General features: G+C 41.3%; 1 protein-coding gene across 1 annotated transcript in view; it reads left to right on the forward strand.

Annotated features, from left to right (window-relative positions):
• DMD (dystrophin) overlaps positions 1–27,717 on the forward strand; it is a 1,845,074-nt gene that overhangs the window by 1,795,242 nt on the left and 22,115 nt on the right. The window contains exons 69-70 of the mRNA XM_081807964.1: positions 17,403–17,646; positions 18,451–18,574. Coding sequence (XP_081664090.1) covers positions 17,403–17,646; positions 18,451–18,574 — 368 coding nt within the window. The remainder of the gene's footprint in view (positions 1–17,402; positions 17,647–18,450; positions 18,575–27,717) is intronic.

The raw sequence follows: 27,717 nt of genomic DNA on the forward strand, positions 1-27,717 counted from the left end.
GAAGAAGGAATTCAAATTGGGAGGTAGCATGGAAACCCCCAAAAGAGATCACTGGGGCCTAAAGTCAGGCAACAGAAATGGGGGCGACAGGCTGAATGTGAGTGGTATTTCTGGGCAGGGGTGCAGAGCTGCGTGCTGTGGTGGTTCCACAGATCTGGGGAGGGAGGGATCGAGTCCCAGTTCTGGAGGGCACGTGGCGAGCTGATGGTGGTTTGCCTCGTGGACTGACAGTTCAGGAAGAGGAGAAGCAGGTCCCTTCTTCATCTCTCTTTTTAAAACAAATATCAGTTTATAAGGTTTACACTGTTTATAGACCTCCTTCCTCAAGGGTCGAGTAGCTAGAAGCTGGTGAATGGGGTGTGGGAGAGGTTGAGTTGAGAGCCTGGGGACACACCCACGGGTAAATGTCTGACAGTCAGAAGTGGAATTGTGAAGCTTCCAGAGATACTAGATCTAGGAGCCACCAGCTCCCAAGTAGTAGTTGAAACTGTGAGAGTGAATTTACCTACCCAGGCAGTGTGTGGCGGAAGGAGAACACTGGGCTTGGTGGAACTCTGGAAGATTTGAACAGTACAATGTCAGTTTAATTACCTTTCTAAAAATAGGCCGTCATGCACATTAAGTGAAATCCAAATGGTTCAAAAAGGCACATAGAGAAAAAGGAGTCCTTCTCCGGCCTTCTCCCCTGGATGTAGCGTTCCCAGCTCCAAAGGCTACCACCCGTGTTGGGTTCTTAGGTATCCTTTCATAAGTAATCTCTACACTAAATCTTTGCAAATATATTTGTGCTTGTTGGGATTATTTCATACAATACCACGTGGGGTTCACCCTGGTCTTCCCTTTTTACTTAAAGATCCCTAATAACTTCTACATGCTGGAGGAATATGCCAGAAAAAGAGGGGAGGAGAACTTGGGGCTGATGGGAGCATTGGTCCCGAGGAGGCAGGAGGGAGAGTGGTTATGGGCACAGGAGGAGACTTGGCTCTGAAGGGGAGAAGGGCCACCTCTGAGGACAGTGTGATAGAGGAAGAGCTGAGGGTTTGGAATGGGGGCAGGGAGCATGATGGAAGGAGCATCAAAGGTCCTGTCGACCTCACCTGTAATTAGTGGAGATGGATTTTCCTAGCTGGTCTGTCCATTTCTTTGAAGTTGGATTGGGGGGGGAAAGAGGAGGAGGATGTGAGGAATTTCATGAAACTAGGCCTTCATGTCACTTGGCAACATGTGCCCCCAAAGCCAAGGGCTGCAGAGCTTAGTTAGATAAAGGGAGCTAGTTTTCCTTCAGAAATCAGACACGCAAGATCCGTTTTGGCAAGGGAAGCCACCATATGAAGAGACGCTTTGTGAAGAGAAGCTGAAGGGCAGACACATTGAATTTAATAAGGTAGGCAGGAGTCGGCCGACTTCGCTCTACTCGGTCATGGAAGGTGGAGTCACCGTGATTCAGAGGCTCAGTTTCCAGCTAACCAGTCCAGTAACGAAATTTCCTTCAGCTTATCCAGAGTTAATCAAATTAAAGCCTGAGGGGACCAATTCAGCCTATCCAATTCATGGAAGGGGATGGATAACCCAGAAAGACAATTTATTTCTCCCTTGATCCTAATTCTCTTTATAACTGTCTTGTTATACTAAATGTATTCATGTTGCCTTAAACCTTTTGGGGGAACAGCATGGCATTTCAGTACAAATACTTCATCTGTTGAAATGGGGAATATATGTTTTTGAGAGACTGGAGTTGGCGCTCCATTCCAGGTCCTCTGTCTCACAAACAGAAATCATGGAAATGAGAATAAAAATCACACTGTTGTCTGGTGAGCTGAGATTCTTGGCGCAGGAAATTACATAGTGTTGAAGGACTATCAGAAAAACCAGAGAACCCTTCTGGTGACAAGAATATTCAGAATTTACAGGTACCGCTGCCCTCCCCTTGGACCGCCTGGTTAAAGGTGAAGCTCTTAGAATCCAATGTCCCTTTTTAGATCCTTCATGAAGACCCTTATCATCTTTTTGGCTTGCATTACTGTGCCATCCTGCTGGAGGAGAACGGGTTGTGGTCCTCACTTTCTTTAGTTACTTTTCCAGGCCTAAGGATATAATTCCAGTTCAATTCAGTAGATAGATGGTGAATGCATAATGTGTTTTTCAAAGTGCCTGCACTACAAAGATGACTAAGCCTTGGTTCTTACCTTCACGGAGCTCAAAATTGAAGAGAAGGCATTAAAATCCAAGCAACTAATGATAAACAACTAATTATAACCCATTGTTACAAGCGCTCTGGGGGCACAGAGGTGAAGGATTAATTCTGTCGGAGGGATTGGAGAGACTTTCACCAGGGGAGTTGAAGCTAAAGACCGAACAGGACTTCTCCAGACTGAGGGAGGGGAGAGGAGGAGCCTCCCAGACTGGTGGGGCAGAGAGTAATGTGCAGCCAGAGCACGAATGACGGGAATGAGAGAGTAGTGGGACGGTAGGTGGAGACCACCGTGCAAAGGGCTTTATACATCCTGTTAAGTAGTTTGGGTTTTATCCTGTAAGCAGTTGAATGGTGAAGGTTTTTTGAGAAGGGGAAGAGGGAGCTAAAGCTGTGGAGATTGGTAGAAAGATCGTGGAAACAGTTCACTGAAAAATGGCCAGGTTCTGAGCTAAGGGTGTCGTAGGCGAGTGAAGACTAGATGGGGAAATGCGAAGGTCACTGAATGAATGGGGCCAGGGAAAGATGGAGGAGGGAGAACTTGCATGATAGGAAAATTTTTAATTAGGGAACGGGGAAATGATCATTCAAAACCAAACCAGACAACCATAGAACATATAGGAAAAGCTACTGATTGCATAGGGAAAACGAACTGGGTGCAGGGGCCATCAAGTTCTATTTGTCCAAAGAGATTCAAGGGGCAATTTGCTATAATGATTCTATGTATTCATTTTCCAAAAAAGGACCTGAAAAAATGCATAGCGATGAGATTCCCACAGTCTGAACAGTAAATCAGTGAACATAGTAGGGATTAGCAGAGTTGATGTAGTTGAGATTCAGATTTGGTCCCAGCTTCCCTGCTGCCAGTGGGATAAGAGGAAACATGATTTGTTGATCTCTGAATGTTGGATGAGAGAAGCATGTACCTTCCTAAGGAAACACCGTTTTCCTGGCTCTAAATAGTAACAAAAAAAAAAAAAAAAAAAAGCTGTCATTTAAGCACCATGTCCTTGCTATGGACAAGAACTGTTGTGAGTACATATAAGCTCTTATCTAATCCTTACAGTGACCCTATGAAGGAGAAGTTGTCTCCCAAGTAAAGACCCCGTGGCACCAAGTATGAAGGACATGTCATATAGCTAGCAAGGAATGGGGCTTAGATTCAAACTCGGGCTGTCCAGGACTCTTAAACAGTGTTAACACTTGATGTGATCATTGGCTAGTGTCCTTTTTATAACAGACCGAAGAAAATTTTATGTGATTGCTTCTAGTGCCTTTGACAATTGCTGAAAGCTTAACATTAAAGGCCAAAGAAATGATGATATTTCTCCATGGAAGAAGGTCATTGTTGCCTAAAATATGTTCTGTAGAATACCTCTAAGATACTCTTAAAAAAAAAAAAATGATTCCAAGGACAGATAAGCTCTGGAAACACTTGTTTTGGAAGGTCATAATTAATTCACCTTTACGTTGCAGAGTCTAGAAGTAAAGTAACAGGATTAGCTTGGTTTAACCCAATGTTGCTTACACATACTTGACCTTAGCCCAACTGTAATGTTCTATAGCACACACTTTGCTTTTGGTAGGAAATTCAAATCTGTGCTGAATTTTGAAAACCAGGCAAGGAGACAGCACAGTTGGCTCTCTCTTGTGGTTGGTGAGAAGCCTAGCTCTTGTCTTTTGGGGGACATCAGAGGAAGTAGCTATAACAGGTGTCTCTGCAGATGAAGCCTGGATTTTTCTCACAGTAGTTATTTTTGATTTGCTCTAGCAGTGAAGCCCTATAAATGCAGAAACCAAAATGATTTAGTCTGGAAGATCCAAAGATAGGTATTAAGTCATCTCTCATGGCCATAGAAAAATCTTTCTACTGTATTTATAGAACAACCCAGTGAGTAACCCTGGCTTTCTAATCAAACTACAAAGAAGAACTTCCACCAATAACTTGACAAAATTAATTTGATATATGGAATTATTAATTGATTGAATTTTGAAAGATGTCCACCAAAGATAGCCACTTTGACTTCTATCACCTTTACTGTTGAATTTTTTTTTTAAAAAAACAGTTGATGCAAAGGCCAGTTGTAATTTGAGGCATCTCCTGGATTGTGAGATAGATAGATAGATAGATAAAAGTATATTATAAATTCATGGGAAGATATTTCTTCCTCTTTATATCTTCTAATAGGAATGCAGATATAGCGTTCATCTCAACAACAGATTAGGGTATAAATTTTAAAAGATGTGTAGCTACTCCATGGTCCTGTGGAATGCTACTTGAGGAAGCAGATTGCTTTTCTGGCACTGAAATGGGGGAGGATAAATGATCAGTATATCTGTGTGGCTTAGCAAGTTCCAGTTCATGGACACCATGGCTAATGGAGACATGCAGGAGACATTTGAAAAGACGAGTCTGAAGTTTATAAGAGAAGTCTGGATGGAGGAATAATGGGTGTGGGGGTGTGGAGGAGGATGGGCTTAGAGGAGGTGGAGGCCTAGGGAGAGGTTAGGGACCTCCTAGGAAGAAAATATACATGGAAAGAAGACGAAGGACCTCGTGGTGTAGTTACTGTAATTGGGTATGCGCACTTAGAAATGGTTTCCTGCTGTGTATTACTTAGGTAAGTGGATGGCTTCTGCACATGACTCAACTCATCCTTCTTTTTCCTTTTTTTTAAAACTTCCTTAAAAGTTAAAGTTGACCCTTTTTTTTTTTTTTTTTGGAATCTCCCAATTCTGGGTTACTTATAGTACCACTCTGACTGCTAACTACAAGTCATAAGTAAGTCCCTGTGATCCTTTTCCTATAATTTCCTAGTGAATCAAAGTGATTGTTTCAAAGATCAAAATAACCTTTATTTTTCACTTTAGCAAGGAGCATAATTCCCAGTCCTTTGGCATTAGGGTAAAGGTCGTCACCATGGTGGCACTGGGCAGTATCCCTACACACTAGAAGGTGAGCTCTAGAAGGGTGAAGGACAGTGTCTCATAAATCTGTGTAGTGCTGAGTGTACAAATATATGTTGATTAAATGAATGGATGGATACGCTCTGGAATTTTCCTGTTCCCAGATGGATTTTTTTTTTTGGTTGATTTTTAGCTGGCTTCCATTGTTTTTCTCATTTCTTATGTTTTTGTTCTTGCCTCGGATCTCTTATTACACCTGTTGAGGTGGTTCAGTCATTTTCCACTAGGATGAAAACATCTATTTTCTGGGCTTATTTTTAGGCTCTTATTAAAATTCATCATCTAAAAGTATTGAGAAGTATCTGCATAGATAATTCTGCATGCATGTATATACCCTTTTTCTTTTATACACATGGGTTAAACTTGAATCCTCCACAGTAAGAGAGAGCATGAGACTAGAGGAAATCAGTGTGTGCCAGCAAGTAAAAAATAGGCCATCGAGATAAATTTACTGGGAGAATTTAAGGCCACTGGGGAAATATCCTGTGGGCTATGAGAAGGAAGATTTTGAATCTAGAACTTAATCTTGTGTAAGAGCCTCATTGAGATACAATTCACGTACCATACAATTCACCCATTTAAACTACAATTCACTGGTTATGAGTATATTTACAGAGTTGTGCAACCATCATCACAGTCAATTTTAGATCAATTCCCTCATCCCAAAAAGAAACCCCTTACCCATTTTTGGTCACTGTCCGTTTCTCCCAAAACAACCTCGTTCTAGCCCTAGACGGCCCTATTTTCTGTTTCTGTGGTTATGCATATTCTGGACGTTACATATGAATGGAATCATGCAATATGTGGTCTTGTGTCAGCAGTTTCTTTCATACAGCATGAGATCTAAAGAGACCTGTATGTTGTAGCATGTATTTGTACTTGTTTATTACTGAATGATACTCCATCACATGGCTAGGCCACAGTTTGCTCCTCAGTCAGCACGTGATGGACACATGGGTCGTTGCCAGTGAGTGCCTATTATGGATAATGCTGCCCTGAACATTCGTATACAAGTCCTGGGACGTATTTTAAAGAAATGCTTCTGTCGTTTCTGTCATTGTAACAGAGGAGGCCAGAGGATCCAAGGGGGCCAGAGTGTACAGCAGTGTGTGCCAGCAAGTAAAAAATAGGCCATCGAGATGAATTTACTGGGAGAATTTAAGGCCGAGTCTAACTACTCATGAGGGACTCGAGCCAGGACACACAAAGCTTAAAATGATGATTTTCCTAGCGCCTGTTATGGCTTTTTGCTGACCACAGACCATGAAAGTTTGATATTTTACTGTACTTGTCTGAAAATTGAAACATACTTCCCCCACTGGTACCATTCCTGGGGACTAGATTCCTCATTTCTAAAACCTCTCCAGTCCTCGTGTACTTTTTGAATGGGTCAGGAGTAGCCACTGTCATTTTTGTTTGGGGTTTTGTTTGTCTGCCTTATTTCCAGCTCTACAGTGAGGACTTACTTTTTTTTTTTTTATGAATTCTTCGCTTCTTTTTTGAACTTTTGATTAGTACATTTACTCTACAGACTATAGTGTGTTGGTCCCTGATCAGGAATTGGTGAAAAATATCTGTTACTGGAGATAGACTAAAGCCAATTGATACTGTCAGGTTCTGTCTGTTAGAACTCAAGTAAGGTCTCCACTGATGTGTCAAGGGCATATCCCCAAAATAGAGTACATCTAGATACATGAACCTTGGAGACCTAGCCTGAATATTTTGTTACCACCATAATCAGTGGCCATAATTTGGTAGTTTTAAGGAAATCTCATCCTAGATCTTAGCTCAGTGATTTTATTTTGCCTGGGTGCTCAGCTGTGACACACTTGACTAGAGAGCACAGATGATGGAAAATACACAAAAATTCCCAGATTCTGGGGTTCCTATAGTAATGGCTCGGGGGGCTAGAGCTGACGTATATATAAAGAGGACAAATACTGAAGAATCTGTTTCGAAGTACTATTTGTGTATATTTTCTGCCAAGCTCAGTTAGTTGATTGCTTTCGTTTCAGATAATTTAAATACTGTTTTTTTGGTAGGAAGCTTTTATCCCACCTGAGTTCCAAATCTAAAAAGCACAGAATGTAGAGAGAAAGAAGTAATAATAATGAACACTTAGAATGCACTGGCCGTGGTTCTAACAAAGTTGCACATATGGAATATAGACCATATCCTGGCTCATTAATCCTCCTGATGTAATGACTGCTTAAGTCAGTGGCCTAGCGTCAGCACATGGCAGAGCCTAGCTTTGATTCAAGGTCTTCCTGACACCAAAACCATGCTCTCAAGCCGTGCTCCAGTTTCCTCCTCAGACATGGGTGGTAAGTCACCAAAAAGGCAATGTGTCCAAAAAAAAAAAAAAATCTTTTTCTTTTCTTTACATGCTTCAGCATCTCTTTTAAAATGCAGATATCACTAGAAGAAATGGTATATTATAAAATCCCAGAAGGTTTAATAGACTTGTGTCATACCTTTATGCTGAGCAAATTTCAGTAGGAAAGGCATTGGAATTAAGAGCTCTGAATACATGAAAGGGTGACCGTGTTAAGAGAAAAGGATTAGAAATAAGAGCCTGGGCGGGGGGAGTCCAACCATTTTTACTGTTTTGCTTAAGGCAGATCTAAAATATACATACTTTTACTTTCCACCCTGTGAGCCTCTCCTTAATTAACACTGGTCCTGCCAAAGCACACTCATGTCTTTCTCCATCTAGTTGAGGAGTATTTTTGAGTTGGTGCTTGATAAAATTTTACAGTATAGCTTTAAATAATTTTATTATAATTGAAAAAGCTCTGTGCAGCTTCCTGTTTCTAAAATACATCATGCTTGCAAGATTTGTCTCCCCCCCCACTTTTTTTAGAAACTGCTAATTTGCTAGATTTATAGTAGCTGTAATAGTTCTATATGATACACTAAATGTGCCTGAATCCAGATTGGTGGATGTGATTTAGCTGCTTTTTATAAAGTATGAGGGTAAAGCTGGATTTCTCTGGGCCTAATCTTTTTAGATGCAGACCTTTGTAGTTGTTCCCACTGTATGAAATAGACCCTGTGTGTGCTGATGCTTTGGTATAAGGGTCAGGGTCTAATACTGGTAAGAAGACCTTGATGACCGGCACATGACCTTCAGTTCTTTATTTCAGAAATACCATGATACGATTATGTAATTACACTTGGCATGGAACGTTCCATTTAAAGAGTAGATGACCGACATTGAAAACACTTGACCTCTGTGAATTCACAGAAAGTACACAAAAATTGTTGGCATGTTCTTTATCGTAACTAGCATGTGGGTAGTTATGATTGCTGGAGGGGCCAGGTGCATTCGTGTTTTTAGCAGGTGGATGTAAGGCCAATTTGATTCTTAGATCCATTAGTTGCTAAGGAAACGTATTTATTTTTAAGTAATCTCTATACCCAGAATAGGGCTCGAACTTATGACCCTGAGATCAAGAGTTGCAGGCTCTTCTTACTGAGCCAGCCAGGGGCCCATGCTTAGGAAATTTTTTTTTTCTTTTTTGTGTAACCTTTTATTCTAGAGTAACATTCAGCACTCGTAGAGTAGTATCCATGAAGTTCTAAAGGAAAGAAAATGTGAGCCAACATTTTGCTCATTTTCATATGTGAGTAAATGACAGGTTGAGTCCTTTCATGTTGTATTTTTCACGAGCTCTTTTTAAAAACTTATTTTTTGTCTAACATCATACAGTTACAATTTTTAATTTAAGTATAATTGACATACAATGTTATATTAGTCTCACATATACAACATCGTGATTCAATTCTGTCCAGCATGCGGTTGCTCCCCTCGATAAGTGTAGTTACCATTATTGACATCATTCCCCTACCCTATACTGTACTTTTCATCTGCATAACTTATGACTCAAAGTTTGTACCTCTTATTCCCCTTCACCTAATTCACCTCGTCTCCCTGTTTTTCCTCCCCTCTGGCAACCACCAGTTCTCTGTATTTATGAGTCTATTCAGTTTGTTCCTTTAGGTTTTTAGATTCCACATATAAGTGAAATCATATGCTTATTAGCCTTTCTCTGTCTGACTTATTTCACATAGCCTAATACTCTCTAGGTTCATCCGTGTTGTCACAAATGGCAAGATTTCTTTTTTTTTTTATCTTCTTCATCCATTTGTCTTTCAGTGGACACTTAAGTTGTTTTTGCTATTGTGAATACTGCAATGAACATGGGAGTGCATTCATCTTTTTGAGTTAGTCTTTTCTTCAGATAAGTATCTAGAAGTGGAATTTCTGAGTCATATGGTAGTGCTATTTTTAATTTTTTGAGGAAACTCCATACTGTTTTCCACAGTGGCTGCACCAGTTTACATTCCCACCAACAGTGCACCATGTTTCCTTTTTCTCCATCTCGTCACCAACACTTGTTTCTTGGTTTTCTGGTACTAGCCATTCTGACAAGTGTAAAGTGCTAGCTCACTGGGGTTATGATTTGCATTTCCCTGCTGATTAGTGATGTTAAACATTTTTTTTTTCATGTGCCCATTGGCCATCTGTATGTCTTCTTTGGAAAAAAGCCTATTCAGGTTCTTTGCCCATGTTTTAATTGTTTTATATGGGTTTGTTTTTTGTTTTTTGGGTTTTTTTGGTGTTGATTTGTAGGAGTTGTTTATGTATTTTGTGTATTAACCCCTTATCTGATACATTATTTGCAAATATCTTTTGACATTTAGTAGGTTGCCTGTTTGTTTTGTTGATTTCCTTTGCTGTGTAGAAGCTTTTTACTTTGATGTAGTCCCAATAGTTTATTTTCACTTTTGTTTCCCTTTCCTGAGGAGACATAGACATATCCAAAAAAATGTTGCTAAGGCCAGTGTCCAAGAGATTATTGCCTATGTTCTTTTAGAATTTTTATGGTTTTAGATCTCACATTTAGGTCTTTAATCCATCTTGAGTTTATTTTTATGTATGGAGTAAGAAAGTGGTCCAATTTCGTTCTTCGGCATATAGCTGTCCAGTTTTCCCAGCACCATTTATTGAAGAAACTATAATTCTCCCATTATATATTCTTGCTTCCTTTGTCATAGACTATTGACCATCTAAGTATGTATTGATTTCTGGGCCCTCTGTTCCATTGATGTGTTTGTGTGCCAATACCATACTGTTTTGATTAGTACACCTTTGTAGTTTAACTTGAAATCTGGGATTGTGATGCCTCCAGCTTTGTTCTTCCTTCTCAAGAGTGCTTTGGCTACCCCGGGGTTTTATGCGGTTCCATACAGACTGGGATTATGGGTTCTAGTTCTGTGAAAAGTACTATTGGTATTTTGATAGAGATTGCATTGAATCTTTTGATTTCTTTGGGTAGTATGGACATTTTAACAATGTTTTTCTAATCCATGAACACTGAATATCTTTCCATTTGTTTGTGTCCTCTGTCCTTCATCAAAGTCTTGGAGTTTTCAGAGTACAAGCCTTTCACCTCCTCGGTTAAATTCTATTCCTAGGTATTTAAATTTTATTCCTAGGTATTGTATTCTTTTTGATGTAGTTATGAAATGGGATTGTTTTCTTACTTTGTCTTTCTGCTGCTTCATTGTTAGTGTACTGAAACACAACAGATTTCTACTTTATTTTGTGTCCTGGAACTTTACTGAATTCATTTATTCTAATAGTCTTTAGGGTTTTCTCTGTAGAGTATCATGTCATCTGCAAATAGTAACAATTGTACTTCTTCCTTACCAGTTTGGATGCCTTTTATTTCTTGTCGGATTGCTGTGGCTAGGACTTTCAGTACTATGTTGAATAAAAATGGTGAGAGTGGACATCCTTGTCTTGTTGCTAATCTTAGAGGAAAAGCGCTAAAGTTTTTCACATTGAGCATGATGTTAGCTGTGAGTTTGTCATATATCGCCTTTATTATGTTGAGCAGTGTTCTCTCTAAGCCCACTTTGTTCAGAGTTTTTATCACGAAGGGATGTTAAAGTTTCTCAAATGCTTTTGCTTCATATATTGAAATGATCATATGGCTCCTGTCCTTCATTTTCTTAATGTGGTATGTCATGTTGATTCATCATTTTAACTTAGTATGGAATTTGGTTGGCTAATATTTTGTGGAGGATTTTTTTCATCTATGTTCATCAGGGCTATTGGCCTGTAATTTTCTTTCTTGGGAACTGTTCAGGGACAATAGGTAATAACTCTTCCTTAAATGTTTGGTATAAAACACCTGTGAAGCCATCTGGTCCTTAGCCTTCTGTTTGTTGGGAGTTTTTTAAATTACTGATTCAGTTTCATTACTACTAAGCGGTATGTTCAAACTTTCTGCTTCTTCCCAATTCTTACTTCTGGGAGAGTGTATGTTTCTAGCAATTTACCTAGGTTGTCCCGTTTATTGGCATCTAATTCTTTGTATTTCTATTGTGTTGGCTGTTATTTCTCCCCTTTCATTTCTTATTTAAGCTCTCTACTCTTGACGAGTCTGGCTAAAGATTTATCAATTTTGTTGATCTTTCCAAAGAACCTGCTCTTAGTTTCAGTTTCTATTTCATTTATGTCCTCTCTGATCTTTATTATTTCTTTCTTTCTATGACCTTCGGGCTTTGTTGGTTTTTCCTTTTCTAGCTCCTCTACACATAGATTAGCCTAGGTTAGATGGAGACTTGTTGCTTTTTTCTTGAAGTAGGCCTGTATCCCTATGAACTTCCTTTGCTGCATCCCAAAGATTGTGAACCCTGGTGTTCCCATTTTCATTTGTCTCTGTATTTTTTTTTAATTTCCTCTGATTTTTTTTGTTGACCCATTCTCCACATGTTTGTGCTTTTCCAGTACTTGTTTCTTGCCCTTGATTTCTAGTTCCATACCCTCCTGGCCAGAAAAGCGGCTTGATGTGATTTTAGTCTTCTTAAACTTACTGAGACTTGTTTTGTGGCCTAACATGTGCTCTTAGAGAAGGTTCCATGTGCACTTGAAAAAACAAAATGTGTATTCTGCGGTTTTTGGATGAAATGTTCTGGTTAGGAAATTTTTTCATGTAAACTGGTGTCTGGACAAGCATGTTTGTACATTTGATGCCAAAAAATGCATCAGCTACATGTATATACGTGTAGAATGGAGGGATTTTTTTAAAGCTCTGTGGAGAATAAGAAATTGATAATGGGAGACTTCCTTTGCTGCTGGAAGAAACTGTGGTGACAAAAGCCATGTGCACTGAATTTGAATTAGTGTTCTTTAGAGAGCTACCAGAGAAATATAATTTACAAGATAATCAAGAACGTAAATAGATTCTCTGTGGAGTCGTCATCTGATTGCTGACATATATTCAACTATGTTGAAATGACAGCATAAATACATTTCTAACAGTTAGAGAATAGGGGTGAGATGTACATGTATAACTGCAAGAAAAGCGAAATATATATTGGTAACAATATAAATCGACAACCAACTGTTAAAGTAAGTAAACCGTGTATTTGTAGTTAAGCTTTAAAACAACTCACCTTGGAACAGGGGTAAGTATCCCACTGGTCTTTTATGGAAATTTTATAAATACTGTGTCCAAAAAAATCTAATAATCATGACACACTTTAAAAACCTCTATGCCAATGCCTTGGAAATATAAGAAAATAACTTTAATTCCAAACCCCTAACAAAAATATGCCCTGAACAACTCTGCGACCGTGATCACATTTATTAGGAAAAGTTACCTCTAATTCAACACTTTAAACATCAGTCTTTCAAATAAACACCTTTCAAAGAGAATATGAACTCCAAGAACTTGGTATTTTCCTTGTTTTCTGGCCAATTTTGAAACTTTGGCAGGACAGGTTGTCCTGCCTCTGAGCTTTAGGAGGGAAAACTAGTCCCACAAAATTGAGTTTGTTGTTGAGCTTAATAGAAGATTTGTTTGGCTCATTTATTTTTTTTTTATTTTTTTTTTTTTTAAAGATTTTATTCATGAGAGAGAGAGAGAGGCAGAGCGAGAAGCAGGCTCCCAAGGAGCAGGGAGCCCGATGCGGGACTCGATCCCAGGACCCTGGGATCATGACCTGAGCTGAAGGCAGACGCTTAACCATCTGAGCCACCCAGGCGCCCCTCATTTATTTTTTTTAACGATTTTCTTTTTCAAGTAATCTTGACACCCAACATGGGGCTCAAACTCACAACCCCAGAATCAAGAGCTGCATGTTCTACTGATCGAGCCAGCCAGGTGCCCCACTCATTTGGCTCGTTGCATCCTGTTATGGTGAATTTATGTTTGCGTGCACACTGAGGGAGCACTGACCTTACGTCCATAAAGCCAACGTGTCCGGGTAGGAATCTGATGAAGATAACCTGAGCCCTTGTTCTGAGGCATCTTCCTCTGCTCCTGCTATTGATCCAGTGGTAGATAACATACGGAATGAAAAGAAGAAAACCAGGGCTTGGGGAGCAGCATGTAGGGATAAGTTAGTGGACTTTCTGTTCCTGCTGTAACCACAGGAATTAAAATTCTCTTTAAATGCCTGGCGCGGGGCCCCCACCTTTTAAAAATCAGGGCTCCGCAAAAACACATTTGGAGAGACATACACACAGACTTGTACTTGAAATGAAAAATGACCAATTTGGGCCTCTGCAGGGGACAAGAGCTTCTCCGTAGCCATGGATGTGGCATGACACTCTCCTGTAGGTAGCCTGGGGAGGAGGCGAGGTGTGCAGTTGCGAAGGAGGGCATCGCTTCATGGCCTTGAAACCAGGACCTGAACCATGGTGCCTGGTGATGAAAGAGAGCAATCACTGCATTCGTACCACTCAATCCAAGAGCCATAAATTTGCAAAGACCTAGCTCTAGACCAGAGGCCCTGGGTGGGAGCAGCCACAAAACTGCTTGACGCAGAGAGGTGAGTTGAGAAGGAGAGGAACGCGATAAGGAAATAGCATTTATTAAAATAGCCAAGAACTGGGGCGCCCGGCGGTAGGTTGAGTCAGTAAGGCATGTGACTCAATCTCAGGGTCATGAGTTCGAGCCCAGTTCTGGGTGTAGGGCTGACTTAAATAGATATGTAAAAAATAAAACAGCCAAGAACCAAATGGATCTGCCAAAGAACATCTTTGGAAACGCAAACTGTGGTCATTGAAATTACTAGACTGTACCCCATCAGAGATCGGGGAATTAAAAAAACGTAAGTAAGCAGTGAAGAGAAATGGAGAATTTACCACCAGGCTCCCAAATATATCTAGGAGGAGTTTCAGAAGAACATGGAGGAAATGGCAGAGAAGCAGTATTTGAAGCCACAATAGCTGAGAATCTTCCAGAACTGAAGAAGGATATGAGTCTTTAAGGAAATGGTTTCCTGAGAGCAATTTCCCACATCTGGGAAGGCAAGAAAGGGCCTCCGTAGAGCAATTGGTATTCTTCACAGCCCTGGCAGATTCAAATGAGCTTTTTCTGGTTTTGCCTGGAAAACATATAAATAGAAATGTAATGTGTTGTATATACTAAACCGTGTTTTATGAACAAAGACACTTAGAAAGAACTCAGAAAAAGATCTTTGGACAACTCGACCCAGAAGATCAAGATACCAAGGAAGACCTCTCCAGAAAAGGTAGTCTCTCCTGTGTGTATCTTTGTGAAGAGTGGGTGGGAAGACGGTAATCATTTGCTGTACTATGCTGAAGTCCACATCTAAAAATAGTGTTTTCAAAATGAACACTGTGGATGAACAGTCTGGTAGAAAGAAGAATCTTGAATAGGATTCTCTGCTAAAGGGTGGTGTTGGTTGGGACTTTGCAGTGAAGCTGGATTTCTTCTAGGTTCATGAGCAGCTGTTGGGGGAGGTGGGGGGGGGGAAGTTAACTCCCATCACATGAAACCTCGTAAACACTGGATGCTGCTTCAAGTTCACAGAAATATTTCGACGATTGCCAGTTGAGTAGTTAGGAATTGGATTTAATTGATGTCAACTATATACATTGGTTCCTACCTAGAGGACTGATGTGCAGAATCTGGCTTCGGGTAAACTTGTTTCGATGAAGTGTCTTACTACTCCTTTGTCAAAGCGACTTGCCCTGAAACAAAGTGCGTACACACAGCCCTCCTTGCAGATTCATAGAAGATAGACAGGATTTCAGTCAAAACAGATCAGAGAGGATATTCCTGTAGATGAGAAAGATCAGGTATCGATTTCCTGCATGACTTTCAACAATTCTAGAAACCTTGTAAAATTAGGTCCAGGATAGAGCTTTAAAAAGAAAAAAAGAATACACTGGATTTTATGTCTTCTTCCACGTGGACATCCAGCATTTTGGAAGCCATACCATCCCCTGTGGATCTTTCAAGTATGGACTATCCGAAAATATTTCCTTAACTGAAACCTGGTCATGAGATGATCTTACTTTTGCAAGCTGGACAGTGGGAAGACTCTGCTTGCCTCTCATGCCTTTTCTCAGAGATCCAGACCTCCACCATTCGTGAATAGGCAGTTCTCTCAGCTGACGAAGCATCATCTGTGAGCAACAGGAATCTGTCATCTTACTTGGTATTTCCTGAAACTAGAAGCAAGAGATCAAACGTTCTAATCAATAGTAGCAGTGTCCTCCGTTGGAATTACCATCTCAGCAATTCTAAAGCAAGAAGGAAATCTATACCCTTAAATGTATTTATTAAAAAACATAAACGGTTTCAGCATTCAACCTGCAGAGCTAGAGGAGAAAGCACAGTGAATTTTAATGGACGTAAAGTAAACAAGATTGGAGTTCAGAGACTCCGCACATTCTTGGATGTGAAGACTCCGTAACATGAAGTCACTTCTTCCCTGTTGAACCTATATACCCCCACTGTTATTCAAAGCCTAAATTTCAACAAGAAGAACCAAGACACTTTTAAGGCAGGACAGAGTAGGAAGTCCTCCCAGACACCAATTTATTTCAAGTTGTAGTAAGTGATCTGCATGGGGACATAAAAATAAACCCACAGAACAGAGAGCTCAGAAGCACACTGATGTATTTATGGGCACTTGATGTATTGCAGAGCTCCCCTTAGAAATCAGTGAAGAAAAGATGGACTTTACAAAGAGGCTGGCTTCATCACTTAACCTATGGGATTGGGAGTAAAATTAGATCATGTCTTTAATTCACCCAGAATCTTTTGTGCCTGGTGTAAACTTTAAAATGGAGGTGTAAGGAAGATTTTCTTAAAACATAAAAAGCAGAAAACATAGAGGAATATATTGAAATTTAAAATGTGTGTACTACCGGATGCCATGAACGCAGTTAAAGAGATTGCTCAAACCCCAACAATTCCACATCCAGCTATGTTCTGTAAAGAATCTCGTAAACAGGTATCCAAGGAGACAGAAGGAAGTTAATTGCATCTTTGTTTGTAATAGTGATGAGTGGAAACTTAAATATCCACTGGCATGAGAATGTTGTTGACCTATTCAAGCAGCAGAATAATACCTTACGACAATTAAAATCAGGAACTATTATGTATCAACCTGGATAAACTCCAAAACGGTGTTGAAGGCAAAAAGCAACTCTTAGAATGGTATGTATCTTCTTAAACATAATGTTCTTAAAGTTTAAGAACATGCAAAATAACAGGTTCAATCACATGAAACGGCCACTTTTGTAGGTAAGACGAACAGCCAAATATCAGCATGTTGACTAAGTTAAACCTAATCTTTGTGCATACATTCGTGGTAATGATAGACATTGAATTCAGAATGGCATTATCTCCTTTGGGGGGGGGGGGCGCAATGGGGGAGGAGGGGCTGCTAGGGTACCGAGGGGAATACATCGGAAAGCTGCAGCTTTATTTCTTCAAAAACTTTTTGAAGAAAACACGGCAGATGTTTCATTTATTGAAACAGTGTGGTGGGTTCATGGTTACATTGCTGCTAGGCTGTTCCACATTGCTGTTGCGAATGTGTGATTTTTTTTTTTTTTAAGCAAACCCGTGTTGACAGAGGTATAAAAATTTGTAATCTCATGACATTATAAGCAAATGGTTGTAAAATGACTGAACCCATTGCTGCTTGCTCATTTGAATGTGGCGCTCATAAGATAAGAGGTTGAAAAGCATCTCCCCTCACACACAGACTCTTCCGATTTTCTTTTGTTTCTTAAGCATTGCGAGGATCGTCATCATAAAAACCATTCATTAAGTACCTCTCTTTTGCTTGCTGTTGTGTGTGGTGGTGGTCAGATGTATCTCTCTGCCATTTTATATGAAATCTGATGATGATTTTCAACTTTCTGGGTTTTTTCTTTTCCCACTTTCTGTGATGCCAACAGAAATCTGCAAGCAGAATATGATCGTCTCAAGCAGCAGCATGAACATAAAGGCCTGTCCCCACTGCCGTCCCCGCCTGAAATGATGCCCACTTCTCCCCAAAGTCCCCGGGATGCTGAGCTCATTGCCGAGGCCAAGCTACTGCGTCAGCACAAAGGCCGCCTGGAAGCCAGGATGCAAATCCTGGAAGATCACAACAAACAGCTGGAGTCACAGTTACATAGGCTCAGGCAGCTGCTGGAGCAAGTGAGGCCCACATCTCTCTAACCTGGGATATTGACCAAGATTCCTGTCTCTTCTCTTAGAGAACTCAGAGTCCATTGTAGAGTTGCAACAAGTATTGATTTGTTGAGGACTTAGGATGTGCCGAGCAAAGAGCTGGCTCTCAAGGGATAGAAGACAGAGGAGGAAAGCTAGTGTATCTTTTTTATGTTCGTTCAAGATCGTTGCCTACAAATTTTGTTTTATTTGAGCCATTTAAAAATCACCTTGGGGAAAAAAATTCTGCAAGGTTTCCCCTGGTTTCCTAAAAGTGGGCAATTTGTCTTATTTCCTGGTCGACCTTTTGATTTTTTTTTCTAATTCCTAAAACATAATTTTTTCAGCCTCCAGTGAAAACCTAGCAAGACAGTGCATTGTAGTAGGCCCTACCTGCCCGAGGTCCTGACTTTCTGGGAATTTTAAAGTTGGAGATCTGTTCTCTCCATCGTGTTACTTCATACTTTACAAAACTATGAATTCTCTCCTACACTGTTGTGGTCTCACATGGTTTTACCATTCTCAAGTGACCTTCTAAATCTTTCAGTTATTTGGTCTAATGATTTTATATATCTTGTTCCATCATAGCTGTAATTTCTTTTCAAATGTGTAAGGAGGGCACAATTCAGGTACAAAGACAATATCCATGGAGCTTACCAACAGCAACATGTGGGAGGTTTCTAATTAGAAAAGGTTCTAATTTCTGAGTCCTATGAGTAATCCTTTTATATTTGTACAGTTATTTGAGTGTTTATCCTGAAAACTAATCCTGTTTTCTTTTGGCTACCTTAGCCCCAGGCAGAGGCCAAGGTGAATGGTACAACGGTGTCTTCTCCTTCTACCTCTCTTCAGAGGTCGGATAGCAGTCAGCCTATGCTGCTCCGGGTGGTCGGCAGTCAGACTTCAGAATCCATGGGTAAGCGTCTCTCAGCTGTTGGATTTTGTTTTCTCTTAAGGTCTGGAAACGGTGAACTGTTTGCTCAGAGGTTCACATCATCAGCTAAGTCACCTACTCTATACAAGCCACGGTCATAAAGGTCTTCGAGGTGCGAAGATGAGTCACATAGTCCAAACCCCCTCAAGGGGCCATTCAGTTACTCAGAACAAGGCAGTATAGTAGTCAAGTTTCGTTCATTTTGGAGAACAGAAAAGGCTTTATGATGAATGGATGTTTGTGAACAGTTTGGAAGGGTAAAGTAGGAACCCAGCACTCTTTGAAGAAGGAAGAGCGTGAAGTGGAGATGTAGAGATGAAGACCTTGGGCCAAGGGCAGAAACGAGCCAACAGTCCATGTCAGTAGAAAAGTGGGGTCCAAGCAGAAGGGCCAGGGTAGAGGGAGGGAAGTAATGCCACAGAGGAAGGCTGGGGTCACGTTGACAGGAATGTTGTGCAAAGGTGTTGGACTCATTTTGGTCAGAGTTGGGGAGCCACTGAAAATCATATATACCTGGTAAGAAATGTCTCCAAAGAGGTATCCCGGCAGCTGTTTCTGGCCCAAAGTAACCCATCTTTCCACCTATAAGAGGCCAACACCAAGGCCCAGTTCTGGGAGTTCATAGTATAGGCTTGCTAGAAGACTGGGAGACGACTATTTGCAAACCAAGTACCTAGGGCTGGGGGCTTGCCTGGAAATGATGGGGTTGGAAGGAGATCGTGATCCTTTTGACTGGGTACATACTGGCAGGTCTGAGTCATGTGCGGAAAGAAGCAAAAGCACAGGTCTGTAACTGGTGGGAAAGGGCAGGCTGGGGGAGGTGACGGTGCGCTCCACAGAAGTGGTAGCCGAAGGGTATGAGAGGAGAAACGTAGAACAAAGGTGTTTGGATCCAGGGTCTTGAAAGACCTCCCTTTGGGCGATGGGGTAGTGAAGGAGGGGAAAGCAGGTAGAAGGCAGATGTGGGCAACAGGTCCAATGCAGGAAAGGGCTCAATGGGAATGAAAAGTGACAGCTCGTTGGATCATGTCGAGATCAGTTAAGAGACTTTTGGAACATGACTTAGTCACAATGAGGACTTAAGTGAAAGATGAGTTTGTCGAGGAAATGATCTAGTGTTACTCTTCCACAGTGTTCTTTGCCAAGGACCGGGTTCTCAGAAAGCTGGAGGGCATGAGGCATAAATGATAATAGAATGTCACCAGCCATCTGCTTCTTGGCTTTTCCTGCCATGCTAGACTTAGACATTGTGAAGGCCACAGATACTTGCTTTAGCCCCCTCATTTCTCCTCCTCTCTTTTTTTTAAAGATTTATTTTAAGGGCGCCTGGGTGGCTCAGGTCATGATCTCAGGATCCTGGGATCAAGTTTCTCCCTCTCCCCCTGCTTGTGCTCTGTCAAATAAATAAGTAAAAAAAATCGTTAAAAAAAAATTTGAGAGAGAGTGCACACACATGGAGAGAGGGGCAGAGACAGACTCTTCAAGCAGACTCCCCATTGAGCATGGAGCTTGATCCCACAACCCAGGAGAATGCGACCTGAGCCAAAACCAACAGTCGGACCCCTAGGCACCCCCTTCCTCCTGTCCTAAGGCCCAGCATGAGGAATCCCATCTTTTATGTTTCCTTTTCCCTGGATCTTAAACTGGTTATACTTGACTCTCTAGATCTTACCTCACAGAAAGCTCACAGAAAGGGAGAGACCTGGGTCTCCTTGATTCCTCAAAGCAAATTCATTTTGTACTTAAGGTGTTCCATGAGAGTAGCGTATAGAGAGGTAAAGTGATGGACCAAAAGGAAGAATCAAGGGACCATGGTCAGGAAAATTTCAAAGTTGGACATTCATGGAGACCACTGAGAGGGGGCTTTTCGTGGGTTTGAGGAGACCAGGTTGGTTGGGCTCATTAGATGGTAGGGGGGCTGAATGATGAACTTCAAGAACCTCAGGCACTGGGCAGAGAAGTCAAGCCTTGCAGGAAAGCCAGGCTTCAGTTGTTTTGCTTTGTGAAGGAACAGAATGTGGGTGAAGTGGCTTTATCACAGCTCAGTGATTGGGGGCAGTGTTCACATCAGATTCTCTCCCCACTGTGAGATCTGAATAGAACTACTGGACTGCTGGGACTGAAAATGAGAGTTTGGCATAGGAAAAAAACGTATGCCTCTTAAAAGTCTGTAAACTCCAAAAACAACAGAGTTTTTGTACCTTTCTTTGAAGCAAGCAAAGCATGTGAAACTGCATTGCCTATTTTAACAAGTGAGATTCACGGCCCTGGGTGCTTAGCAGCAGTCATTATGTAGGCCTGTCAACACTGGCCCAAGAAAGCACCCAAATGACGGCACATGGCAGAACAGAAAACAAGGACAGAAGTGCTCTGTTTGGGTGAGTTCGGCTAACTGGCTAGTAGAAAATGGATTGGCAACCTTTGTTCTCTGAAAGAAAAGACTAAATCCAACTAAATCCAAAGGTGATCTTTTTTCCAACCGTGTTTTAAGTGAAAAAAAAAAAACAACAGCGATCTTCCTGAAGGACACACACGGGTAGTGTGTATCCTCGTGCTTTGAAGGTCTGAGCTGTGATTGGGATTTACAGAACCATAGTGTGGATAGAGAACTGCGTTCTTTAAAATGACTTTTAAAGATTTTATTTGAGGGGCGCCTGGGTGGCTCAGTCGTTAAGCGTCTGCCTTCGGCTCAGGTCATGATTCCAGGTCCTGGGATCGAGCCCCGCATCTCCGCGGGAAGTCTGCTTCTCCCACTCCCCCTGTGTTCCCGCTCTCTGTCAAATAAAAAAAAGATTTTATTTGAGAGAGAGAGGGAAAACAAGCGGGGGGAGAGCAGGGAGGGAGTCCGATGCGGGACTCGATCCCAGGACCCGAGCCGAAGGCAGACGCTTGACAACTGAGCTAGCTGCCCAGGCGCCCCTCAAATGACTTTTTTTTAAAAGCAAGAGTGGGTACTACCTCAGGAGTTGGAGTGCTTCCTCAAACCTTGAGATACTTCTCACTGTACATCTCTACATACCATATGTATGTTGCTATGCATTTTTTTTTTTAACTGGGACAGTGTCATGAAGCTTATATTCTATTGGAAAAGACAAACTTGCTAAGTTTGGCTTTCATGAACTACGTATACAGGAGCTTTACCAGCAACTCCTTACCTCTGATGACCCGTACCCTTCTTCCCACTCACTTTTCCTTAAAAAACGTTAAGAGATTCCCTGGCTGCTTTAGAATAATTTCAAAATGTGGCAGAATTGGAGTTAATTGAACAGTTTGCCACGTTTATACTCCACGTTTATACTGTATGTGCAGAGTTTAACTGACCCATTTAATGATTACATTCCATATATGACGACACTTCAACCCTAAATACTTCAATATGTATCTTCTGAAGTGAAAGATGCCCTCTTACATAACCACAAAAGAATGATCGCACTCAGGAAATTAACACTGATACAACACTGCTAGACGTAATTTAAGTTGAAATAGCCCCATTCTTTACGGCTTTCTATTTTTTTCCATTCAGGATCCAGCGAAGGGTCACATTTTGTATTTAGTTATTTCTTTTTAGTCTCCCGTGATCTAGAACACTTCCCCAGCCTCTCTACATTTTTCATAACACTGACATTTTAGAAGAGGTCAGAGCAACTTGCTCTGTAGGATGTCCCTCACTCTTGGATTCAAGTTAAATATTTTACACCCAATTACCACAGCAGTGATGTATCCCTTCTCACGGCATCACTCAAGGCTTTCCTCAAGATTGCCAGGCCCCTCTCCTGAGTGTCTGTTGGATAAAAAAGTAACCGTAACCCAGTCTTAAATCCTGGTCAGCTTCCAGAACTTCATCTAATTTTCCAACCTACACAAAGATAGTCCTTTACCACCCTTTCTTCGTTTACCTACCTCTTTTTTAACTTTCTTGAAGTATGATTTTGGACATATGCATACACCCCTGATATGATCACAAACAAGGTACTAAATATATTCGTCACTCCCAAAGTACACCCTTTCTCTACCTTCTTTAGCCAAGCCCAGCTACCACCGAGCATCAAGGTCAGTCTGTTTCTTCTCACACACACAGCAAAACACCTCACAGCTTCTGCCAATGATCAGCTGAACTCCCCCTTCCTCTCCAGCCTCTGAACATCGCGATGCCTCCCTCCATCGGCAGGGCCGGTGCTCATCCACACAGAGCGTGCTGTCGCGCTCACCTGTGGGCAGTGTTTCCTTTAGCCCAAAATATACCATCCGTTCTTTTCGGGGAATTTCATCCTCATTAGATCTCATAATCTATTCTGTTTTGTAGTTAGTAGCATTTCCTCCTTCTCCCTAGCACTTGAGCCCTGTCTATGCAAGAAACGTTCAGTACAGTGCTTGTGAAAGGAATGTTTTACTAAGCAAGCCCAACACATCCCTGTGTACACATGCAACAATCCACACACTTAAGAAGTTTACCGGAGAGGTTCTGGTTAAAGATGGCAAGAAAACAGAGTCCTGAAATTGCCTCCTCCCACAGACACACCAGATCTACAGCTACATACAGAACAAGTGCCTCGGAAAGAAATTCAGAAAGTAGCTCAGTGACGCCTACCCCTATCAGGCAGATGTGGCGAGGGGACACCCCACAATGAAACAGGTAGGAGAGGCTGAGACACAGTGCCACCATAACCCCCAGCCCTCCATAACATAACCGGGAAGGAGCTCACAACTTTCAGCTTCTTCCTGAGGAGTGAGCCCCCAAAACATCGGGCTTTCAGTTCAACAGGGCATGAGTCCAAGAGATCCACAAGGTTATAGTGAACGAAGAGACGGTACTTAAAGGACTCACAAGGACTCCCTGTGGCTAACCCTCCACGGCTGAGCTCAGAGGCAGCACACTGAAATGCGCCCACTCTTCCTTGGAGGAGGCCTATTTGTTCCTGGTAAAAGCTTCAGCCTGAGGTGTAGAATTTCAGGGACCACCTGAAATACTCTGCAGAGGCTGATCTTCCTGCCTCCCTGCAGGTCACGTGCTAGCTCTTTGAAAGGAGAATATGCACGTATCTGATGCTGTGGCTTTCGTGGCTGCCATCCAGTAAACACAGAGCTTGATCATCTGGCTCTAGAGGCCAGCAGAGCTTGTGTTCACAGGTTCAGTGGGATGGCTGCAAACAAGAGAATGTAAATGGCCGTCACCTAGGAGGGAACAGACTCCCAACTCCCATCTCCTCGTCTGTCCCTGAAAAAAGTATAGCTCCATACTTTAGAAGCTGCTGGCTGAGATCCTCCCCTTTGGGACACTGACAGGTCTTGGCATGCCCTCAAATACTGGGTGCCACTAAGAAGGCTGCCGGGACGATTGCAAATGTGTGAGAGACGACCAAGAACTAGGGCAGGGTTGAAAGGTAAGGTTCATCTCCTACAAGAATTGTAAACCAATCCAAGACTGGGAGAGGTGGCTGTTTTATCCAATGCATAGAAGCCAACACAGTGTCAAAGAAAATGAAATGGGCTCTGTTCCAAATCAAAGAAAATAAAACGTCAAAACAGACGTGCATGGAGCACTGAGTGTTACATGCAAACAATGAATCATGGAACACTTCATCAAAAACTAATGATGTACTGTATGATGACTAACATAATAAAAAAATTATTAAAATAGCAAAAAAAAAATTTTTCATCACAAAAAAAAAGGTCGTGAAATGGAGAGAAGTGATATACCCGATAAAGAGTTCAAAACAATGGTCATAAAGATGCTCGTCGAGGTCTGGAGAACAGTGCCATTAAGGTGAGAACTTCTTCAACAAAGAGAAAACCTAAGTACCCAATAGAAACCATGAAGCAGAAGAACACAGCAATTGAACTGAGAACTACATGAGAGGGGTTCAGTAACAGACTGCATAAGAAGCTTCGAGGACAGGACAGCAGAATCCATCCACTGGAAGAGCAAAAAGAACAAAGGCCAAAAATGGCCTAAGAGAATTATTAGGATACTCTCAAGCTGACAAATATTCACATTATAGGGATTTCACAGGAGCAGAGAGAGAACAAAAGGGTGAGAAAACTTTCCTAACTTGAGGACGGAAACAGACATCCAGATCCAGGAGCCCAGAGAATTCCAAATAAGAATTAAAAGAGACCCACACCAGGACTCATTAGAATTAAATTTTCGGGCGCCTGGGTGGCTCAGTTGGTTAAGCGACTGCCTTCGGCTCAGGTCATGGTCCCGGAGTCCTGGGATCGAGTCCCTCATCGGGCTCCCAGCTCAGCGGGGAGCCTGCTTCTCCCTCTGACCCTCTTCCCTCTCATGCTGTTTCTCTCTCTCTCTCAAATAAATAAAATCTTAAAAAAAAAAAAATTAAATTTTCAAAAGCAGCCCATATAAGACCAGCAGCAGGTTTTTGAGCACAAACTTTGCAGGTCAGAATGGAGCTGGATGATATATTCGAAGTGTTGAAAGAAAAAAACTGCCACCCAAAATACTCTGTCTTGCAAAGTTGTCCTTCAGAAGTGAAGGAAAGATAGAAAACATTTTCCAGACAAGCTGAAGGAGTTCAGCACCACTAGGCCCGTCTCACAAGAGAAGTTAAAGGGACTTCTAGGATTTATTTATTTTAGAAAGAGAGAGTGAGCAAGCAGCCTGGGCAGAGGGAGAGTCTGGAGCAGACTCCATGCTGAGGGCCCAGCCTGACACAGGGCTTGATCCCACGACCCTGAGATCATGATCTGAGCTGAAACCAAGAGTCAGACACTTAACTGACTGTGCCACCCACGCACCCCCCAAAGGGGCTTCTTGAAGCTGAATGAAAGGGCACTAGTTAGTAAGAGGAAAACATATGAAAATATAAATCTCCTTGGTAAAGGTAACCATATCATTACATTTGGAATAATGTTGTGATGGAGGTGGATTAGCCACTTAGAAATTTCATAGGAAGGTTAAAAGACAAAAGTAGTAAAAAATGACCATACTAATTCGTTAATGGGTGCACTAGGTAAAAAGATACCAGTTGTGACATCCAAAACATAAAATGTTGAGAGGGGAGTAAAAATGTAGAGCTTTAGAATGCATTCAAAACTTAGTTATCAACTTTCAATAGACTGTTACAAATAGATTTTACGTAAGCCTCATGGTGACCACAGAACAACTTGTAGTAGACACAACAGAGAAAAAGAAAGAAGTCATGGCATACAACTATAGAAAATCATCAAACCACGGAGGAAGAGAACAAGAGAGAAAAAGGAACAAAGGAAATACAGAATAGCCAGAAAACAATTTTGAAAATACGGGCATACCTATGAAAAATTACTTTAAATGAAAATAGATTATAGTCTCCAATCAGAAGACCTAGAGTGACTAAATGGATTTTAAAAAAAAGCCCTGTCCAGGACCTACAGCGCCATATGCCAACTGAAATAAGACAGACTGAGAAAGACCAATACCTGATGATTTCACTCCTATGTGAAATCTTAAAAAACACAATAAATGAACAAACAAAAAAGCAGAGTCGGATTGATCAATACAGAGAACAAACTGATGGTTGCCAGAGGGGGGAGGGGTGGGGTAACAGGAAGTAACAGGCTTCCAGTGATGGGATGAGTAAGTCACGGGAATAAAAGGCACAGCACAGGGAACAAAGTCAATGATAGAATAGCACTGTGTGATGACAGATGGTAGCCACACTTGCGATGAGCAGCACATAAGGTATAGAGAAGATCGGCGACTATGTTGTACACCTGAAACTAATGGGATATTGTGTGTCTTGACCTATACTCAAAAACACTTTAAGAACATGCATCTATATGCTGCCTCTGAGAGACTCACTTTACATGTAAGCACAGATGCAGACTGAGAGTAAAGGGATAGAGAAAGATATTCCATGGAAATGAAACTAAAAGCTGGGGTGGTTATACTTACATCAGACGCAATAGACTTTACAACAAAGACTGTAGTAAGAAACAACAAAAGGCGCTACATAATGATATGGGGTCAGTCCAACAAGAGGATATGACATTTGTACATATTTATGCACCCAACATGGGGAGCACCAAAATATAGAAAGCAAATATTAACAGATCTAAAGGGAGAAATTAACAGTAGTACAATAATAGTAGGGGACTTCAGTATCCCACTTTTCATTAATGGATAGATCATATAGACAGAAAATCAGTAGAGAAACACTGGACTTCAATGACACATTAGACCAGAAAGATTTAACAGATTATAAACATTCTATCCAAAAACAGAGAACACATTCTAAAGCACAACTGGGACATTGCTCCAGGGAAAGATCATATGTTAGAGGCCATCAAACAAGTCTTAGTAAGTTTGAAAAAATTGAAATCAAGCATCTTTTCTGACCACAATGGTCTGAAACTAGAAATCCGTTACAAGAAAATAGGAAAATCCGCAAATGGGTGATTAAACAACATCCTTCTGAACAACCAGTGGATCAAAAAGAGAGAAATAAAAAAATACCTTGAGACAAATGAAAGTGGCAACAACATAACCAAAAGTTATGGAACCCAGCAAAAGCAGTTCAAAGAGGGAGTTCATCGCAATAAATACCTACATCAAGATACAAGGAAAGTCTCCAACTCTCAGCTCAAGGAACTAGAAAGCGTCCAAATTAATGGACAACATCTGCACATCAATATGACATACCACATCAACACAATAAAGGATGAAAATCATATATAATCATCTCAGTAGAGGAAGAAAAAGCATTTGACAAAATTCAGTATTCATCCATGATAAAAACTATTAGAAAGTGGGCACAGAGGGAACATACATCAACATCATAGAGGCCGTATATAACATGTCCACAGCTAACATCGTATTCGACAGTGAAAAACCGAAAGCTGTTCTTCCAAAATCGGGAACAAGACAAGCATGCCCACTCTCAACCACTTTGATTCAACGTAGTATTGGAAATCCTAGCCAAAACAATCCCATAACAAAAAGAAATACAAGGCTTCCAAATCATAAGGAAGAAAGATTCTCTCAATTTACAGATGAAGTGTTTTATATACAGAAAACCCTGTAGGGCGCCTGGGTGGCTCAGTTGGTTGAGCGACTGCCTTCGGCTCAGGTCATGATCCGGGAGTCCCGGGATCGAGTCCCGCATCGGGCTCCCTGCTCGGCGGGGAGT

This window comes from Leptonychotes weddellii, chromosome X (assembly GCF_054177405.1).
Source record: "Leptonychotes weddellii isolate Sample4059 chromosome X, ASM5417740v2, whole genome shotgun sequence".
Lineage (NCBI taxonomy): Eukaryota > Metazoa > Chordata > Mammalia > Carnivora > Phocidae > Leptonychotes > Leptonychotes weddellii.